General features: G+C 35.8%; 1 protein-coding gene across 1 annotated transcript; it reads left to right on the top strand.

The window, feature by feature from the left end:
- The first annotated feature begins 1,365 nt into the window (after positions 1-1,365).
- On the top strand, positions 1,366-15,505 carry LOC127791538 (uncharacterized). The gene is made up of 7 exons (XM_052321463.1): positions 1,366-2,526; positions 6,537-6,776; positions 11,943-12,032; positions 13,004-13,153; positions 13,235-13,359; positions 14,884-15,013; positions 15,209-15,505. Exons 1-7 carry the CDS (start codon positions 1,969-1,971, stop codon positions 15,332-15,334), a joined length of 1,419 nt encoding a protein of 472 aa, XP_052177423.1. The 5' UTR covers positions 1,366-1,968; the 3' UTR covers positions 15,335-15,505.
- Positions 15,506-16,763: the final 1,258 nt, after the last annotated feature.

Here is a 16,763-nt window from a genome sequence, read left to right as displayed (position 1 = left end):
AACTAATACGATATGGGTTAATATAAACCTAAAATCATTTGATTGTATGTTTATGGTAATTTTAATATGAACTGGATTTTAAATTTATATTAATATACATTGCATCAAATTTTGTTAATAGAAGTTGATAAAAAATTAAATCAGGAATTAAATAATAATAATGTCAAATATTAAATAAAATGACTAATCTATTATGAGATGTAAAATTTTATTTTACTATTAAATAAATTTTGTTGTTCTCTAAATACAATAATTAAAATTTAAATATGGAATAACGTCTTGATGAGATAACATGTGACCTGTTTGCAATCGACTTGATTACAAGTGACCTACCTTCAGGGAACTTGGGAGGAAGAAATCTATCAGGGGTATGGAGAAGTGTTTTTCGTAAACTATTTTATATCTAAGTTAGTTTTTAGATGAGTAGATAAAAGCCAAAAGGCAAATATAATTGTAGTAGTATTGGAATTATGAGCATACCTGAATAAGGATGGTGACTTTTTTTATTTATAGATAGGGGAATAATAAAAATACTACGTCTCACAGTCGACATCTCAAAACTCATCCAAATTTTTTGATTGACATTTTGGAGGTCAGACACTCATCCAAATTTTTTGATTGACATTTTGGAGGTAAGTTTGACCACTTTGTTGTGTTTTCATACCCAGATATTAAGTATCTTTTGGGTATTAGGTATCTTGGGAGGCTTTATTGCATGGGTTTGAGAGATACTTTCGAGTTTAGATAGCTCACGAGATTCTCCCGTATATCTTTTAGAGGATAAGTGACACATGAGATATCATGGAAAGGTCTCTTGACCATGTCTCAATAAAAGGTTTCAAAGGGATTAGTTGACCATATTTTTATGTTCATGGAAGGGTCTCTTGATCATGTCTCCATAAAGGCTTCCAAAGGGATTAGTTAACTATATCTTTATGTTCACTCAATGATGCTCATTCGTTTAACAATTTATACAGTTTTTTGATTATCTCACTCGATTAGGAGCTTTTTCATTGCCATATGTAGCCTCTTACATGACCTTAATCATGATTTTTCAGTCGTTCGATTGTTGAAAGATCCTTACTCAGTTATATATTCTCCGTAGCCATTTGACCTATTTTAATTTATTTCATAATTGATCTACTTATCTAATATATTGTAAATTCATTTTATCATACTTAATCTCATTATTAAACATATAAAATTAAATACACTTTTAAAATATTTAAATTGACACATATAATCAAACTTTATATTTAAATTTAAGCGAGTATTAAACTTAAATATCATCATTAATATTCAACTTGGGTTTTTAAATAAATAACATTTTCATAAATAAATCGAGGCGGGTGATCTCTATCTCCTAGTTGGTGAACAGGAGAAGGACAAGTAAACCCTTGATGTAAATCGCCGGGGCCGTACGATACCGTCGCTTTCCCCGAGACGGAATCTATCTTCTTCTTCCTCTCGAGCCATATCCATATCCATCGACGTGGCGGCACCGGAATGCGTGTTCCTGTTACGCAGTCTCCAAATCCTCAAGCTGCGCCGACGAACGCTTCCTGATCAACTGCCTCTCTCATCTTTACTTTCCATCTGAGCAAAAATCTGGATCCGCGGACTCTTGTTTTGGTTCCATTGTAAACCCTAAGCGATTCCGTGGTTTTATTTTTCTCTCGCTGTTTCGTTTTACTTATTGGTTTCGGATCTGAATCCGGATCTTGTTCGAGCATCGGAGCCCTAATTTATTGCGTCCTCTCAGTTGTAAGAGACCCGTGTTGGTTTCAGAGGTAACAGGTTCGTAGTTCGCGTTATCTGTTTGGCAGGATGCGCTTCGGGAAGGTATTAAAAGCGTTGGATTGATTTGAAGGCTTCGAATCGTCTGGCGCGTTTGTTTACGTGTATTGTGATGTGTATGTTGTGGAGTGTCTTTAAATTCAAGTGTGAGTAAGGTTAAATAACCGAGAGATGTCAGTTGAGAGATCGTTTGAGGCATGGGAAGAGGTGCAACGGCATGGGCAAGATTTGGCGGACAGGCTTGCGCAGGGTTTTTCGGGCTTGATTCAGTCCCACATTACTCCTCCATCGTTCCCTTGGCCTAATACTCAAAAACCAAATCTGTTCGATGTTGATTTCCCAACCCAGGGTTTTGGTAAAAGGGATTTTGGTCTTGCAACGGATACTTCTGGAATCAGTGGGGTTTCAGCTATTTTTGATATCGGGAACAGGTTAGGGCAGGCTGGGGCGGACTTTGGGGCATGCTTGAATGGTGTGGTTCAGCAGTTCTTCAGGAGGTTGCCAGTGCCATTTCGGCAAGATGAGAATGTGGTAGCATCGCTGAGGACGGAGCTGAATAGTCAAAGGACTGACGCGGGTCTAGCTATGCAGGAAAATCTAGGTTCCCTGGCAGATCAGTTTCGAGGCTCTGGCTGTGCTGAGAATGAAATAACTTCTGATGATGCGTCAATGGACGATGAAATGTCTAGCTTTAATTTGAAGTTGGCTGGCCTTTTTGGTAGATCACAGGTAATTTATGGTGCCTAGTATGTAAAAAAAAATTTATCAGCAAAAAAATTAATGGTTCCTAGTATCTAATTTATCAGCAAAAATATTTGGAATTTAAGGATGGTTAAAATAGATGTAAATTGGCAAATCATGACATGATGTTGTTCCTTAAAATGGAAATGGAAACTTAGCTAATTAAGAACTAAAGACGGGTGAACTTTTTGGTAGACAATAGGAAAATTTACCTGGCTTGTATGTAGTTTTTGGTTAACCGCATCCACACACAATTTGGCTGCTACACTGGAACAGGAAGTGTAGGCAAAATAATTTGTAACTCTGGAAATGATTGCACAATGATATTCCCATAAATAGGAATGAAAACTTAGTGAGAGAATGAACATGTTAGTTTGTTTTTTGTTTCCCGACCCAACCTTCAAGCTGTAATTTTTTGTCTCTCTTTCTTTCTGTTTTTATTTTTCATTTCTATCTACTTGCTGGAGGTGTTTTTCTAATCTCATTATTTCTGCATGAAGTGAAGGGAGGATGAATTAACTGAGATAGAGACTGGTGAAGATTTTGAATGAAGTAAATTAAAGTTGAAATCTAAATACTAGAGCATGAGAGAAGAAAGTGAGAAAATATTCCTTTGGATAGGTAAGGCGAAGATAATAACCTTTATTTAGTATAATATATTAAATAGAATGAGATTGTTAAAGATAAATTCAGTTGGATTATTGTGAATGGTAGGAATATAGATCAAATTCAATAAATTGTAGAAAAGAACAATCCAAAAAAAAAAAATAAAAAAAAATGAAGGAAAACATATAGATCCAAGGGTGAAATTTTGCAGGACTAGGGTAACGGTGACAAGGTAGTGGAAAATATTATAATATTAAAAGTGTTTCCAATCATTTAAATTTTAGGTGAAAAACAAAGTTTAGTAGTTTGGAACATCTATTTTGTATAGCATTGATGTTACCATACATGTATATGTATTAACATAATTAATTGATAGTTGTGCTTTAGGACTTTATGTACATAAACATAAAAAATACAACAACAATTCAACAACCCCAAGCCTTATTTTCGCTAGAAAGGGTCAACTATATGAACTCTAAACCTCCAACCATCTCTATCTATGGCCACATCTTGTATAAGGCCATTATATCAATTGTCATATTTAAGAGTTTTCTTTGGTCGGACAAGTTTTGCATTAGTTATTGGCTACCTAATGTAACATTCCTCTTTTATTTGGGCTTAGGATTGATTGTTAGTAGGAGAAACATCCGCAACACTAGAAACTTTCAGAGATTCCTCAATCCAAAGTTAGAGTTTCTATGTACATGAGAACAAGAGTTTTTCTTTGAGGTATTTTGAAACTTTATATTAGATACTGATAAGTAAATAACCTGGGTTTGCCCCTACAATTTAACATTTTAAAATTATAGGAACAGACAAAGCGTCTCACAAATGCCACATAAACAAGGGTGTTTCCAGTGTATGAGGCTCCCTGATTTTTGAGGATTGTTATATGTAACCTTTCCCTTTTTTTTTTTTGAGGGGGGGGGGGGGGGGGAATAGACTACTTCCACAATTCAAATTTGTCACCTTCTGGTCACAAAGGAGCAATCTGACCATTGCTATAAAGGCACACCCTCTCACATATGTCATATACAAGAGAGAAAAAAGCTCAGGTGTAAACTCTACCTATATGTGTATGCTTGATTTGAATGGAGTTGGAGGAAACTTGATATTGAATGGATATATCCAATTTGATGAACTTACATAACTTGGGCTCTTTCTGCAAGTTTTTTGTTTTTTCCCCCAAAGGCAATAGCATTCACTGTTAAGAGTATTAACTCGGCAAACCCATAATAGCAAAGGGTTTACCCAATTTAATAGGTTGCAGACCCTTCTGTCCTCCTCTTCTCCTATCTTGCAACAAGCATGCACAATTCCAACAAATTTGAATTAAAATGAAGATGCAGATTATCTATACTATTATATAAGTAAATAGGGTGTTTTGGTGTTATGAGGCCTTTTTAATAAAGTGAATTCCCAAAATACCCTCTATATATATTCTGTTTGAAAAAACAAAAATAAAATCTATTAATAAGATGTGAACTTATAACCTTCAAGTTGTAAGATATTCAATTTTACCACCACACTAAAGCTAATTTTCATTTAAATTTTCCCAAAAAATATAGAACTAAATTATAACTGCCAATTGTTATCCAGTGAACCTTCATTTAAAATCTTTTATTTTTTAACTTGCACATGCATGGCATGGGCACCTGTAGTTATGTATTATAGGGGCTCAGAAAATGCTACTGAAATCTAGTCTTTTATTCAAGGCTAATTAATTCTAGATAGTTGATAAAGATTCGGGAATGTTTCCATGAAAGGACTGGAGCAACACCAAAAATCTCGCTAGAATCAAGTTTTTGCCCCTTTCCTACCTGAAAAAGATAAAACTGAAGATCATTCTGGCCTCTCATCATTCTTTCCGTAATCCCATTCTATGAGATTATTGGACCTGTGGACCAATCTCCCCATTCCCCAATGAAACCTCTCTTTCACTTAAATAACTCTTTTCTACAAAAGATTGTGCTCGTTAGCTAACCTTCAAACCCATTTTCTTAAATGAGGCTTGTTAAATATCTTCTGATTTCTTTTGCCTGAACCTCCTCCTAATTTAGGGAGACAAATCTTGTTCCAATTAATCAAATAAAACTTGAAAATCCTTTGCCTAAACTTTTCCCAAGAAAAAGCTGGAATCATAAATAAAGACATAAGTAGCTTTATTCAAAAAGTGCTCTTAGTAGATGCCAACCTCTATCATACTTTTCAATTCCCAGGCCCCAAACTTTTTCTGATTTAAAAGAAGAGCCAAGTGGTAAAGCTAAATACTTTTTTGTTGGCAACGATCCTGATTTTGTTGGCGATAATATTTGCTAAATGATGAATGGCAACTGCATCTCCCAAGAGAAGATGGCTCTCGATGGTTCTATATTCATTTTGATTTTGGCCCATAAGCCTGAGTTACACAAGAATAGGCTATGATAGGTGTAAAACCAAAGCAATAGCAATTGCATCAACAGTGGTAGTATTTTCCCTGTCACTTAACTTTTTTGCTTGTGGTTCATATGCATTAATGGAAAGGGATTGATGCTGGTTGGCATGGGTAATTCTAAATCATTTTACTAAATTAAATTTGGCAACTAACTGGTATTTATTGTGTTTTTCCCAACCTAGTTCCAAATCATTTTACTTATTGAAATGGATCCTTCCTGGTGCTTGTAATTTCAAGATTCTCTTTCTGGGTTTATTTTGAAGTTTAAGTGAGGAAAGATTTTGTATATCTAATGGTAGTATTTAGAAGTTTGACCGTTTAGATTGTTAAAATTAATGGGTGACTGATGCATTAATCTCCTTTGATGGCTATTTTTCATGGAGTAATTTTTTTTCTGCCTTCCCGTTGAGTTTTTATTTTTATACTTTTTATATGCTATTCTAGTGCATATTATTCAGTAAGCAGTCCACCTTTTTTGCTCCATGCTTAAACAGTGTATACTCAGCTGAAGATTTTTGTTGAGATAAACTTGGTAATAACACATGCACATGCTCCATGATGTATACTTGGCTAATGCTTTTTATTGGAGATAAACTTGGTATTTCCAGGTGCAAACTGATTCAAGTGTATAACTCATTGTCTTATTTTGCTTTTACTTTACAGATTGCTTTTGAGTTTGACATTATGCAATAGTTTTGAAAGAGAATTATTGATTAAACCTTTGGTTGGAACCCCATTGATCATTCAACGGGACAATCATAGTATAATTGATTATTATGTTTTTCTTCATCATTATTACATGCGGGAATTATTCATCTGTATTTCTTTTCAACTTTTTCCTTGCCCTTTAAGTTTGGAGGGAAGCGTCCTTAGACAAAACCTTTCCATCTTCAGATGATTTTGGAAATATCAGTTTAATTCAAGTTAATTATTTTTATTGCAATTTATCTTAATGCAGGGGACGTTTAATGTTACATCCACTTATGACAGTAGAACACATGATGTGGAAGGTTCTTTGGTTGCAAGAGGAGACTTGTGGAGGGTGGAGGCATCACAAGGTAGTTCGACATCAGGGAATCAGAATTCGTCCATGTTCCTCGTGCAACTTGGACCAGTTCTCTTTGTTCGTGATTCAACACTTCTTCTGCCAATTCACCTGTCAAAGCAACACTTGCTTTGGTATGGTTATGATAGAAAGGTATGGACAAATTACACTTTAATTTTGTTAAAAGGACAATAGAATATGATTTTCCTGAAGCAGGTTAAAGGCCGATGCTCAGTAAATTTACATAGCATATAGTTAATTGTTCTTCATTCAAGAGGTAATCTTGAGTAAGAGATTAATAGTGGACAATCTAGGATTGGTGTTTCTAGTTATTGACTACTACTGTACTATGACAAAATAACTATAACACCTTATTATATAATTTAAGTATACAAAGAGAAAATTAAAGTTTTGTAATTGGTGTTTATGTTACTCTTAGAATTAGGTCTGATGGGCTTAGTGAATGAGTGCTTCAGTTGTGTTTGCGATTGATATGTTTGAGATAGAAAGTCAAATGTTAAGAAAGAGGTATAAAGCAAATAATGCTTTGTGGAAGTGTTGGGCTGAAGGGACACATTGTTAGTAAAATCACAATATCTAAGAAGGAATTATAAGGTGAATGCATGATCAATCTATAAGGTGTTGGGTCTGGAATCTAAGAAAATTATATAGCAGACATCTATTCAAAACAAAACAAGAAAAGTCATCAAGATGACACACAAGAAAGACCATGAAGTGCACCTGTCAGGAAAAGTGATACAATCACATTAAGGTTTTGTTCGTTTGGCTGATTAGGTTGCTAGTCCTGTGGTCCCTCAATCTCTATGTTTGGCTTGGAAAATTCTCATGGGATTATGAATCCCAAATCCTTTCCCCCCTTTTTTTTCAACTTGGGGTGGCATGGTATTTCCAATTCCCCGAAGGAAAAAAATGACCATTTTCCCTTAATCCCGTGGCTTAGTATATTTTACCACATTATTAATAGGGTTTTGTTAACGAGTACCCTTAGGGCACTGGTTAAGGTGCATTTAATGCAATTTGTTTTTAGTACCCAAATGCTCCTATTGGCTTGTAATAAATACATTGTATTTTGAAACATTTTACCAACCATTAAGAGTGTTTAGATGCTGAAAACAATCTGCAGTTATTGCACTTTGTCCGAAAATGAAATGCATTAAATGTGCCTTTTAAGACAACCCTTATTAATATAATGCATTAATAATTATATTAAGTTAATATATTACAATATTATTTTATTATGAAATAGAGGAAGTTTGTAGCATAAGAGGGAGAAAATGACTTGAGGAAACTTAGTGGGAAACCCTTAAACTTGAGTGTAATGACATTATAGAGGATATGATCATTGATAGTGATACTTGAAGGTCTAAAATTGTCTAACATTCATGTAACTGATGATTAAGGTTGTAATTTTCTTGTAGGTGGTTTATTAATATTGAAACTATAAAATATGATTTAAAATATGCAATATTTTATTATATAGTATTACATTATAATTTATGTTTTTAAAAAATATATAGTTTATTTGATTATATAAATGGTAAATTATATTGTTAGTTCTTGAGCTTTATACTTAGTAACAAAGTAGTCCTTGTACTTTAATTTTTAACTTTACAATCATTGAACTTTTGATTTCTTTACAATTTAGTCCTTCCGTTAATTTTCCACTCAAATCCATTAATGTTTCTAATGTGGCAAACCCAGAAACAAAAAAATGAAAAGCAAAAAATAAGGAATCATGTGACTTAAAAAAATAACCAAATCCTAATTACCATTGCCCAAATTTTATGGTTGGGTTTGTTTCACCACAAGGTATGGTATGGTTTGGTTTCTACATTCTTCCAAACTGGACCATGCACACCCCTACATGTTACCTATGAGAAAAAAAGACATAATTTTAACATTCAATCCCGGCTTTATCCCATTTTCTATTTTGTGCTAATAAATAAACATTTAAAATGTCATCTAATCTTATCTTAATAAGGGTCTTACAGAAGATATGGCAGTAGATAAAATAATTGGTGATCTATAATTCATGTAGTTGACCTCATCTAATAGGATAAGGTGTGATATATTGTTGTTATGTCATTTAATCCTATATCTTCTAATCCCATCTAATCTCAATTCTTATCCATGTTACTTCCAATCTTTACAAGATCTAATCCCTGAATCAAATGTATTCCAATCCCTAGGGTAATGGTGGGATAATATCCCCCCTGCCATGCCTCAATTTTAATCTCATAGACTTTTTCAATCACTCAATTGTCTCTAAATGAGATAATACCCCCCTGCCATGCCTCTGGCAGGAAGGGAGATCCCCTAAAAAAAATTGAGCCTAACAAAACATTCTTCTAAGTTGGTCTTCTGTTCACACACTAAATTTGCTTTGCAAGATCACAAAAGAGACTTAACCACTAGTCTTTTATTAGGGTCATTGAGACCTCTCACATACATTTTACGAAACTATCCCCTTCGTACTACATTATTTTGGACATTAGCAGAGCAATCTTCATCCTTGTCAACTTTTAGGATAAAGTAATTTCTCTCTCCTTTCTTCTATATCTAAAAATCTAACATCTTCTTGGCAAGCCATGGAACTTGACTTGTTTCCCTATTAGAACCTCCATGAAAGATATATTTTAATATTATGGTAGGATAACTCAGTCTTAGCTATTGCACCAAGATAATCCTCCTTTATTTTCCTTATGTAAAGGTGCATGATAGACTGTATACATATCCTAATATTAGTGATATACTTCTGTTCATGAGGCTCCCCACTTTATGAGGTTTGGGGGAGGGTGCTTGTTATATGCAACCTTACCCTTTCTTTGTAAGGAGGTTATTTCCATGACTCTTAACCCTTGACCTTTTAGACACCAAAGATAAACCTTACCATTGTTACCTAGGCTTGCCTTCATTTTTGTTCACTTCTGCATTAAATTCTCATTTGGAGGAAAGGCTGAAGCAGTGTTAGGGAGTTGCTCAATAAAAGAAGTGGAAGCTGGGGGGTGTGTCTTTAATTCTTAAGTATGGCCAAATGGGGCATTATGTGACAAAAATCCTTCTTGTTAAGGATTGATCAATAGAAGAGAGGGGTGGAAAGAGCTCACATGGTTTGAGGAAATGGAGACAAAGCCTACAGTGTGGCGTTTTGACTTGGGTACACACTATTGCACATTCTTTTCCAAGGTTGAGTCTCAGTTTCTGTCACAGTTGCGCTGTGACAACTGTGAACTTCCCTTTCTGGAATGGATTAGAGTTGGCAAGGGAATTGTAGTAGAAGAGAAAGGTTTATAGAGAAGAAGATTGAGGGAGAGAATAGTTGGGAGATAGAGAGGATGCAGAGAGTAAATCTGGAATTTGTTAATTGATACTCGATATCCTTACAGGAGCCGTTTGGGGCTTATATAGTTGTCCTAGGGTGCTGCCACAGCAGATTGCAGCCCCCATAACCAACTCTTTTGTCTTATCCCAAACACCTTTACAGCTGGACATTCTCTCTAACTAACTAACAGCTGGAACAAAGGGAAATTACTAGGGAATAATAAAGAGCCTAGCTGGTAAATAAAAGAACATAACAGGAAAATAAATCTGCAGCAAAATTCGGCATAGATGCCGTGACAGTTTCTTCACAGGGTTAGTATGCTCCTAGATCAATGGATTAACATGAGATTGCCAGGAATAAAACTTACAGTGCTCTTGATGCCTCTTGTTCTACTCAACCTTCTTGGACTTCTGTTCTTAAAGTAGAATTCTCCTTAGAAGAGATTCAGGAGAAGACAATTCCTTCTCAATGCTGCAAACCTCTCCCTCAACATCTTGTAGTTATTTTCATTCCAGTGATAGGATGGGTCCATTGCTCTTCCTGCCTTTTCTGGCAAATGCTATGCTCAACTATGCCCATCCACCTTGACAAGCCCAAAACTCTAGTCAATAACCTAACTCTAGTGAGGAATGGAGGAAGGATTTGACATTTCATATGCTTACTTCCTCTGAGGGGGAAAGAGAAGAAAAAAAAGGGGTGGGGGGTGGGGGGGGGTGCCCTTCTTAGTTGGAGTTTGAAACTGTGTTCTTGGAAGTAGGAAGAGAAAGGATTATTAATCAATTCCTACATGTCTGAGGTTAGCTTTCTCTAATATTTGCCTATGAGTTCCTTTAACTACTTTTGCCAAGGTTTGTTTATGGTGAATTTAGTAATCTGAAAGTATTTTGGTATGTGTTTCCTATAAATTTCTTAGGAAGGAAAAAGTTAAAGATATAATCAAAATCTTGGGAGAGTGGACGTTGGTTTGAGATATACTTTATAATATTTGTATTATATATCTAGAAATATAGTTTTGCACTGTCAAACTGTATTTTAAAGAAAGATTGGATTCTAAAATTCATGTAGCTGGCTCCATCTAGTGGGATTAAGGCTTGTGATTGTTATTGTTAACCGTATCTTATCATAAAGAAAGTCTCTTTTCAATGCTTTAGTAGTAACTATCTCTATTGTGCCATATTTTAGAACATCTGGCTATTACATTTCCATTCCAGTTCCATGGGAAAAAAAAAGAGAAAATAAAAATAATCCAATATGAATAGGATACTTTTCTGACCTGCTTATTTTTTGCCAAGCGATGTTTCTATGCAGATAAAATCTTGCATAAATAAGATAAATTAGTTCTATTTAATTGTTAGAACTAGAGGGCAAGCCTTGTTAGCAATGGGGAGTTTTTTCTTTTGTGACTAGGTCACAGGTTTGAGTTGTGGAAACAGCTTTTCTGTAAAGCAGGGGTACGCTGCATACAAAAATTGACTCTCTTCTGGCCTTCACAAGGTGGCAAATCTTGTTCATTAGGAACACCCTTTTTAATTATTAGGAATAACTTATCTATTCCATATGCTCTCTAATATAGAAGAAATGTAACTGTTACTGTATGGAGGCCTTTGTCTAGTGTTCGATAAATATAAGGGGCTGAGATTAGGAGTGTGTGTAGACTGAACTTTTGGCATTATACATAAACTGGGTTGTTTTAGAGTTTATAGCTACCATGTTATAGGGTAAGAACTACTTGAACCTGATTGATACTGTCAGAACATACAGTATGTGGTGAACACTTGAGACTTCCTAGGATCAAACATGAAATATCATTTTTCTTTTGGGTACTTGTTTTAGCCTGTCTCTTGCTTTTACACTTCAGTTTGATGTTTTAACATTTTTATCCTTATGTAACTTGCACGATCTGGATTAATCAATCTTTTGTGCTCCGCTAGCTTCCACAGACATATGCCTGATGGTTGTTTGGTTCTAATTGGCAGAATGGAATGCATTCTCTTTGTCCAGCTGTATGGTCAAAGCATAGAAGGTGGCTATTGATGTCAATGCTATGTCTCAATCCATTGGCATGTGTAAGTTTAAAACATGAACATTACACTGGTATAATCATTTAATTGTTCTCCTTGCCCCCTTGTTTTGTTTCTGATTAAGCTGTTTTTAATTTTGTTCACTTATAAAAATGAATATTTACATGTATCCTTGAAATATTTATTTGAAAATAGATGTGTGAATATCATTGAAAGTTTAATAATCATTTGGAGATAATGCAAACAGTACTAAGTGGAGCTCTTTGTGTATGCATTCCTTTTTAACATATGCCATATTTTTCTTCTCTGATCTGAATGATGGTGAAGAAATGCTTGGTTAGATTCGTGGAGTGGGGAGGGAGGGATTACTGTATCAGTAATGACCTACCAACTTTACCCCAGCTTTGGTGCTTGTAATTTGGTTCATATGCCACTTTCCTTGTTGAAGTTCACATATTGGTTATGGTAAGTCTCAAGGAAATAGCGTTTGATGGTTCCTTTTTATTGTCTCTATTTCCTCTCTCTAACTGCCTTTCCTCCATCAGTGTCCAGTTTCAAGTTGGGTACACACCTGCTTGTGCTTTGAGAAAACATTATATTTGGCTTTCTGGTTTTTATCTTCTGGAACCTAAGCATGATGACTTAAGATCTTTTGTCCAAAAATGAGAAGAAAGAAATACTCTTGAACTACTAAGTTCTGTGTTTTAAGAGTTGCTAGCTTGTGATCAAGTGTTGTGTGTGGATTAAAAGATGGTAATAAAAAAACACTCATGCGAGTTTCCTCTTTTTTTTTTTTTTTGTATATGATGAATACTTCAGGGTTCTTGGGTCATCCTTGTGCTCTTATATTGCTGAAAAACAAATCCTCTTTGATTTTGCCTCTCTTGATCTCTATGTTAACTTCATGGCTAAAATAGTCTTTTGTTCTAATTGAAAACATTATTGGGCAGAGTTAAATTTTCATATTATAACAAACTTGTTGATGCAGATTGTATGACTTTTACTTTCCTTTTCAGTCGTTCATGGATTTGCAGTTTCCAAATGGTCAGTTCACGTATGTTTCTGGTGAGGGATTATCCACCAGTGCTTTCCTACCTTTTTGTGGGGGCCTGCTTCAAGCTCAAGGACAATATCCAGGAGAAATGAGGTTCAGTTTCTCTTGCAAGGTAAATCATGAGGGTTACTAGTGTCAAAAGACGAACAACATAGATTCAGCTTTATTGTAACTTCTTGAAATTGTTTTGCAGAATAAATGGGGAACGCGCATCACACCCGCAATACAATGGCCTGACAAATCGTTTACCCTGGGTCTTGCACAGGCTTTAGCTTGGAAGCAATCTGGTCTCATGGTTAGGCCAACCGTCCAATTCAGGTATTATTATTATTATTACTTTTTGTCATCTGTTATCTCACAAAAATTGTTGTTAAAGTGGTCATTTACTTCAGTGTGAATGATCTGGAATATATAAGGACTGAGTTATTTGATATTCTGGGTTTTCTTACTTAATCTGCTGATGCTTATTTTGTTCTTTACCTGACCCAAAGTCAGGCCTACTATCTGCTTGTTTGAAAAATGGATTACATTATCTATTTTGCGCCCACTATATAAAATTCCTGGATTCACCCCTGTAACTGTGTGAGTGTAGAAAGTCTAGAAGTTTGACCACAGGATAAATAGATGCCTACAGGGTTTTACTGAGGATGTCTAGGCGATGAGTAGTTGACTACTGGGTCAAGTAGGAACTTCTGGAGAACTGGGGAGATCTTCTGTTGAAGAAAGGTAATTGACTATTCCAAAAGGGAATAATCTAGACATTGGCTATTGGTATGAGGCAGTCAAGTATGAATTAGACTATCCGAGACATTGTAAGAGTGAGATTGACTACAAAGTTATGGTTGACCATGGGATTGACTATAAGAAACGCGAAGGCCAAATCAAGGTTGAACAAAGGGAATTAATGCATCAAGGCCTGAGGAACTTGAATTCCCACCTATGGGGCAAGAAGTAACCCCCTATCCTACCTAAGTGAACAACATGTGTCCTTACAATATCTTCCTTTGTGCCATCATCCATGGAGGATGACATCTGGCTGGGTCATGAGAATGAGACATGGGGTTTGGAAGTTAATTGGTATTAGAACTCAGAAGGAAAAGGGAGTAAAATATAGGAAATTTCACCCTATACTTGGAAGTTAATTGCTGTGCTTTTAAAGCATAATTGCTCTTTTTTAGAAGCTTTTGAAAGCAATATTTGATAAAACACAACTTTGTTTTTCAACTACAACTTCTTCTCTAAAAACCACGCAGGTTAAGCTGTTTTTAAGCAAAAGCAAGGGATTCCCTGTTTTTTGTAAAAAGCAAAGAAACTTGTAGTGGGACCCACATTTCTTACCCTTTACCTTAATAAGCACAACACCACTGTCAGTTCCTAAACACTACATTTTTAAAGCTGCTTTCACTGCGCAGCACAGCAAATACCAAACTGGTCCATAAATAATAAGTCATGGAACCTTGTGGTGGTCCTGGTAGAATTAGGGCTTGATTATGTAATGGTATTTCAGGCGAGTTCCTGACATCCTTCATATATAACGGTTTTTCTGGCAAGGTCTTGACATCCTTGGTCCAAAGCTGTCAATTCTTATCTTTTCTTTTCCTTTTGTTCTCTTAAATGTTCAGATGTTATATTGCATATTGTCTCTGGACTTGCCTATTACCTTATACTTGTATATCTATCTAACCAAAAATTGAACAATTTCCCCTCTCTTGTGCATTTGAAACTTATTGGTGGGTCCTACACTCATACATTCTGTTTCACTCATTTTCATGTATATTTTGAAGTTTTTAAGGACTTGATTTGACAGTTATCCTGCTCTTCTTTTTATCTTCATGTCGCCAGTGTGTGCCCAACATTTGGTGGAAGCTATCCTGGGTTGCGTGCAGAACTAGTACATTCTGTTAACGAGGAGCTGAGTCTGATGTGTGGTTGTGCTTTCATGACACATCCGTCTGCATTTGCATCATTATCTGTAAGTTACTTCTACACCTGGAATGTGAATTTTTCAGCTGTGTTCCATAATGGTATGGATTCTGTATGGAAAACCAATTTCCAGATATGAGGTTTTGCCTGATAACTCCCTTTGCCTCCTTTCCGGCTTTCAACATTGGAATTTTTTATTGCTGGATTATGTTAAAACTCTACCCTATTTCCGTGTATCTCTCAGCTTGGCAGGTCCAAGTGGAATGGAAATATTGGGAACTCGGGGATAGTTGTGAGAGTTGAAACTCCTCTCAGCAGCGTTGGCAGGCCGTTCTTTTCTGTTCAGTTAAATAGCGGTATTGAGTTTTGATAGCAACCTACCTGTCCTGGGGATCGGTTAAAAAAGTGTAAATAAAAACCAGCCTTTACCTCATTCCTGTTCGATAGTTAAAAAATGTGAATGTATGTGCATTGTGAATATCTTTGTGATCTGTGAACCTCTGAAAGTGATGCAGCTTCTTGATGCCCCGTGCAACTTTGTTAATTTGAAATTTATATATACCGCTCGGTGGGGTTGCATATTAAGATTTAAATCAGACTTTGCTTGTGGGGTTGCATTGTTCGGTGTGTCCCTGATCGGGCTAGAATGTGTTAATATGGGCCGGATTAAGGGCTACTAGGGGCTGGGGGATGTTCATTTGGGCCTGAAAGTGGGCAAAAATGGGTCGGGCATGAGCTGTGTAGTTGGGAGTTACCTGTGTTAAAATGGGCTTGACCTGACAGCATGGTATGTTAATTGGGAACATGTTAAGTGGGATTTAGTGTATTAATTTGGGCTGGGAAAACCTCCGAATTGTTCATATGGCTATACATATGCATTTGGGAGGGATTTGTGCCTAGTCCAGGCCACAACATTATTTAAAATTAAATGGTCCATAGCAAAGTCAAATTGGGCTGAGACTTGGTAACTTGGGCTGAAATTGAAATGGGGTCGCTCCGTGTTCTACGGGGGTGTAGCCGCCATGCAATAAGCCGATAACAATAGCACACCTGTTGTCATCTTTTAGGCTATAATGGACCACCCATTTTGCGCAATCATTTTAGCCTTCTGGTCATCGAATTCCAGATCTCATTGTTTTTCTACTAATCCAATCGCCAAAATATATAAGCTAATATGAATACGGCAACCTAAAAGGAAGCACAAATTGAGAAGACGACAAAACTGTTCTTTAAGAGAGATGTCAAAGTATGAATACGGCCTTCTTCTATAAACACAACAAGATATAATCTATCTGCTAATAAATGAATTGTAGCCCGTTGACAGCTCAAACTGAGCTGATACCACCATAGAAATGGTAGAAGGGTTACCTGCAGGGAACAAAATCGTTAGCAAATCATGAGAAGAAAAAAACCCAATTTTCACCGTGTAAAGGAGCTGAGGATATTATATTTTACCTTAAGAGCAAAGTACCCCTACAACATAATTAAAACAACAGTTCAACAATTTTGATATCGTTATAAACGAACATTCATGACTCTTCTACTGCTCTGCAATGGTGCTATTTTTATTTCAACCAACCAAAGCAGCTGGACAAGAAAATCCCGAAGGATATAAATAACTTGGAACCACAGCAGAAGTTTCAGACAGAATTCCTGGACATGTATGCTAAAATGCAAATGCAGGTCAACCATGTAGACTGGATCCAGCACATAACCTGATCATTAGCAATAATAATTGTTGTCACAATTACACTCGGCATTTCTGTAACATAAAGAAGCATCTCTAAAATTTTTTAGCG

The sequence above is a fragment of the Diospyros lotus genome, chromosome 15, assembly GCF_014633365.1.
Source record: "Diospyros lotus cultivar Yz01 chromosome 15, ASM1463336v1, whole genome shotgun sequence".
In the NCBI taxonomy this organism is placed as follows: domain Eukaryota; kingdom Viridiplantae; phylum Streptophyta; class Magnoliopsida; order Ericales; family Ebenaceae; genus Diospyros; species Diospyros lotus.
This window is presented reverse-complemented; position numbering and strand designations above follow the sequence as displayed.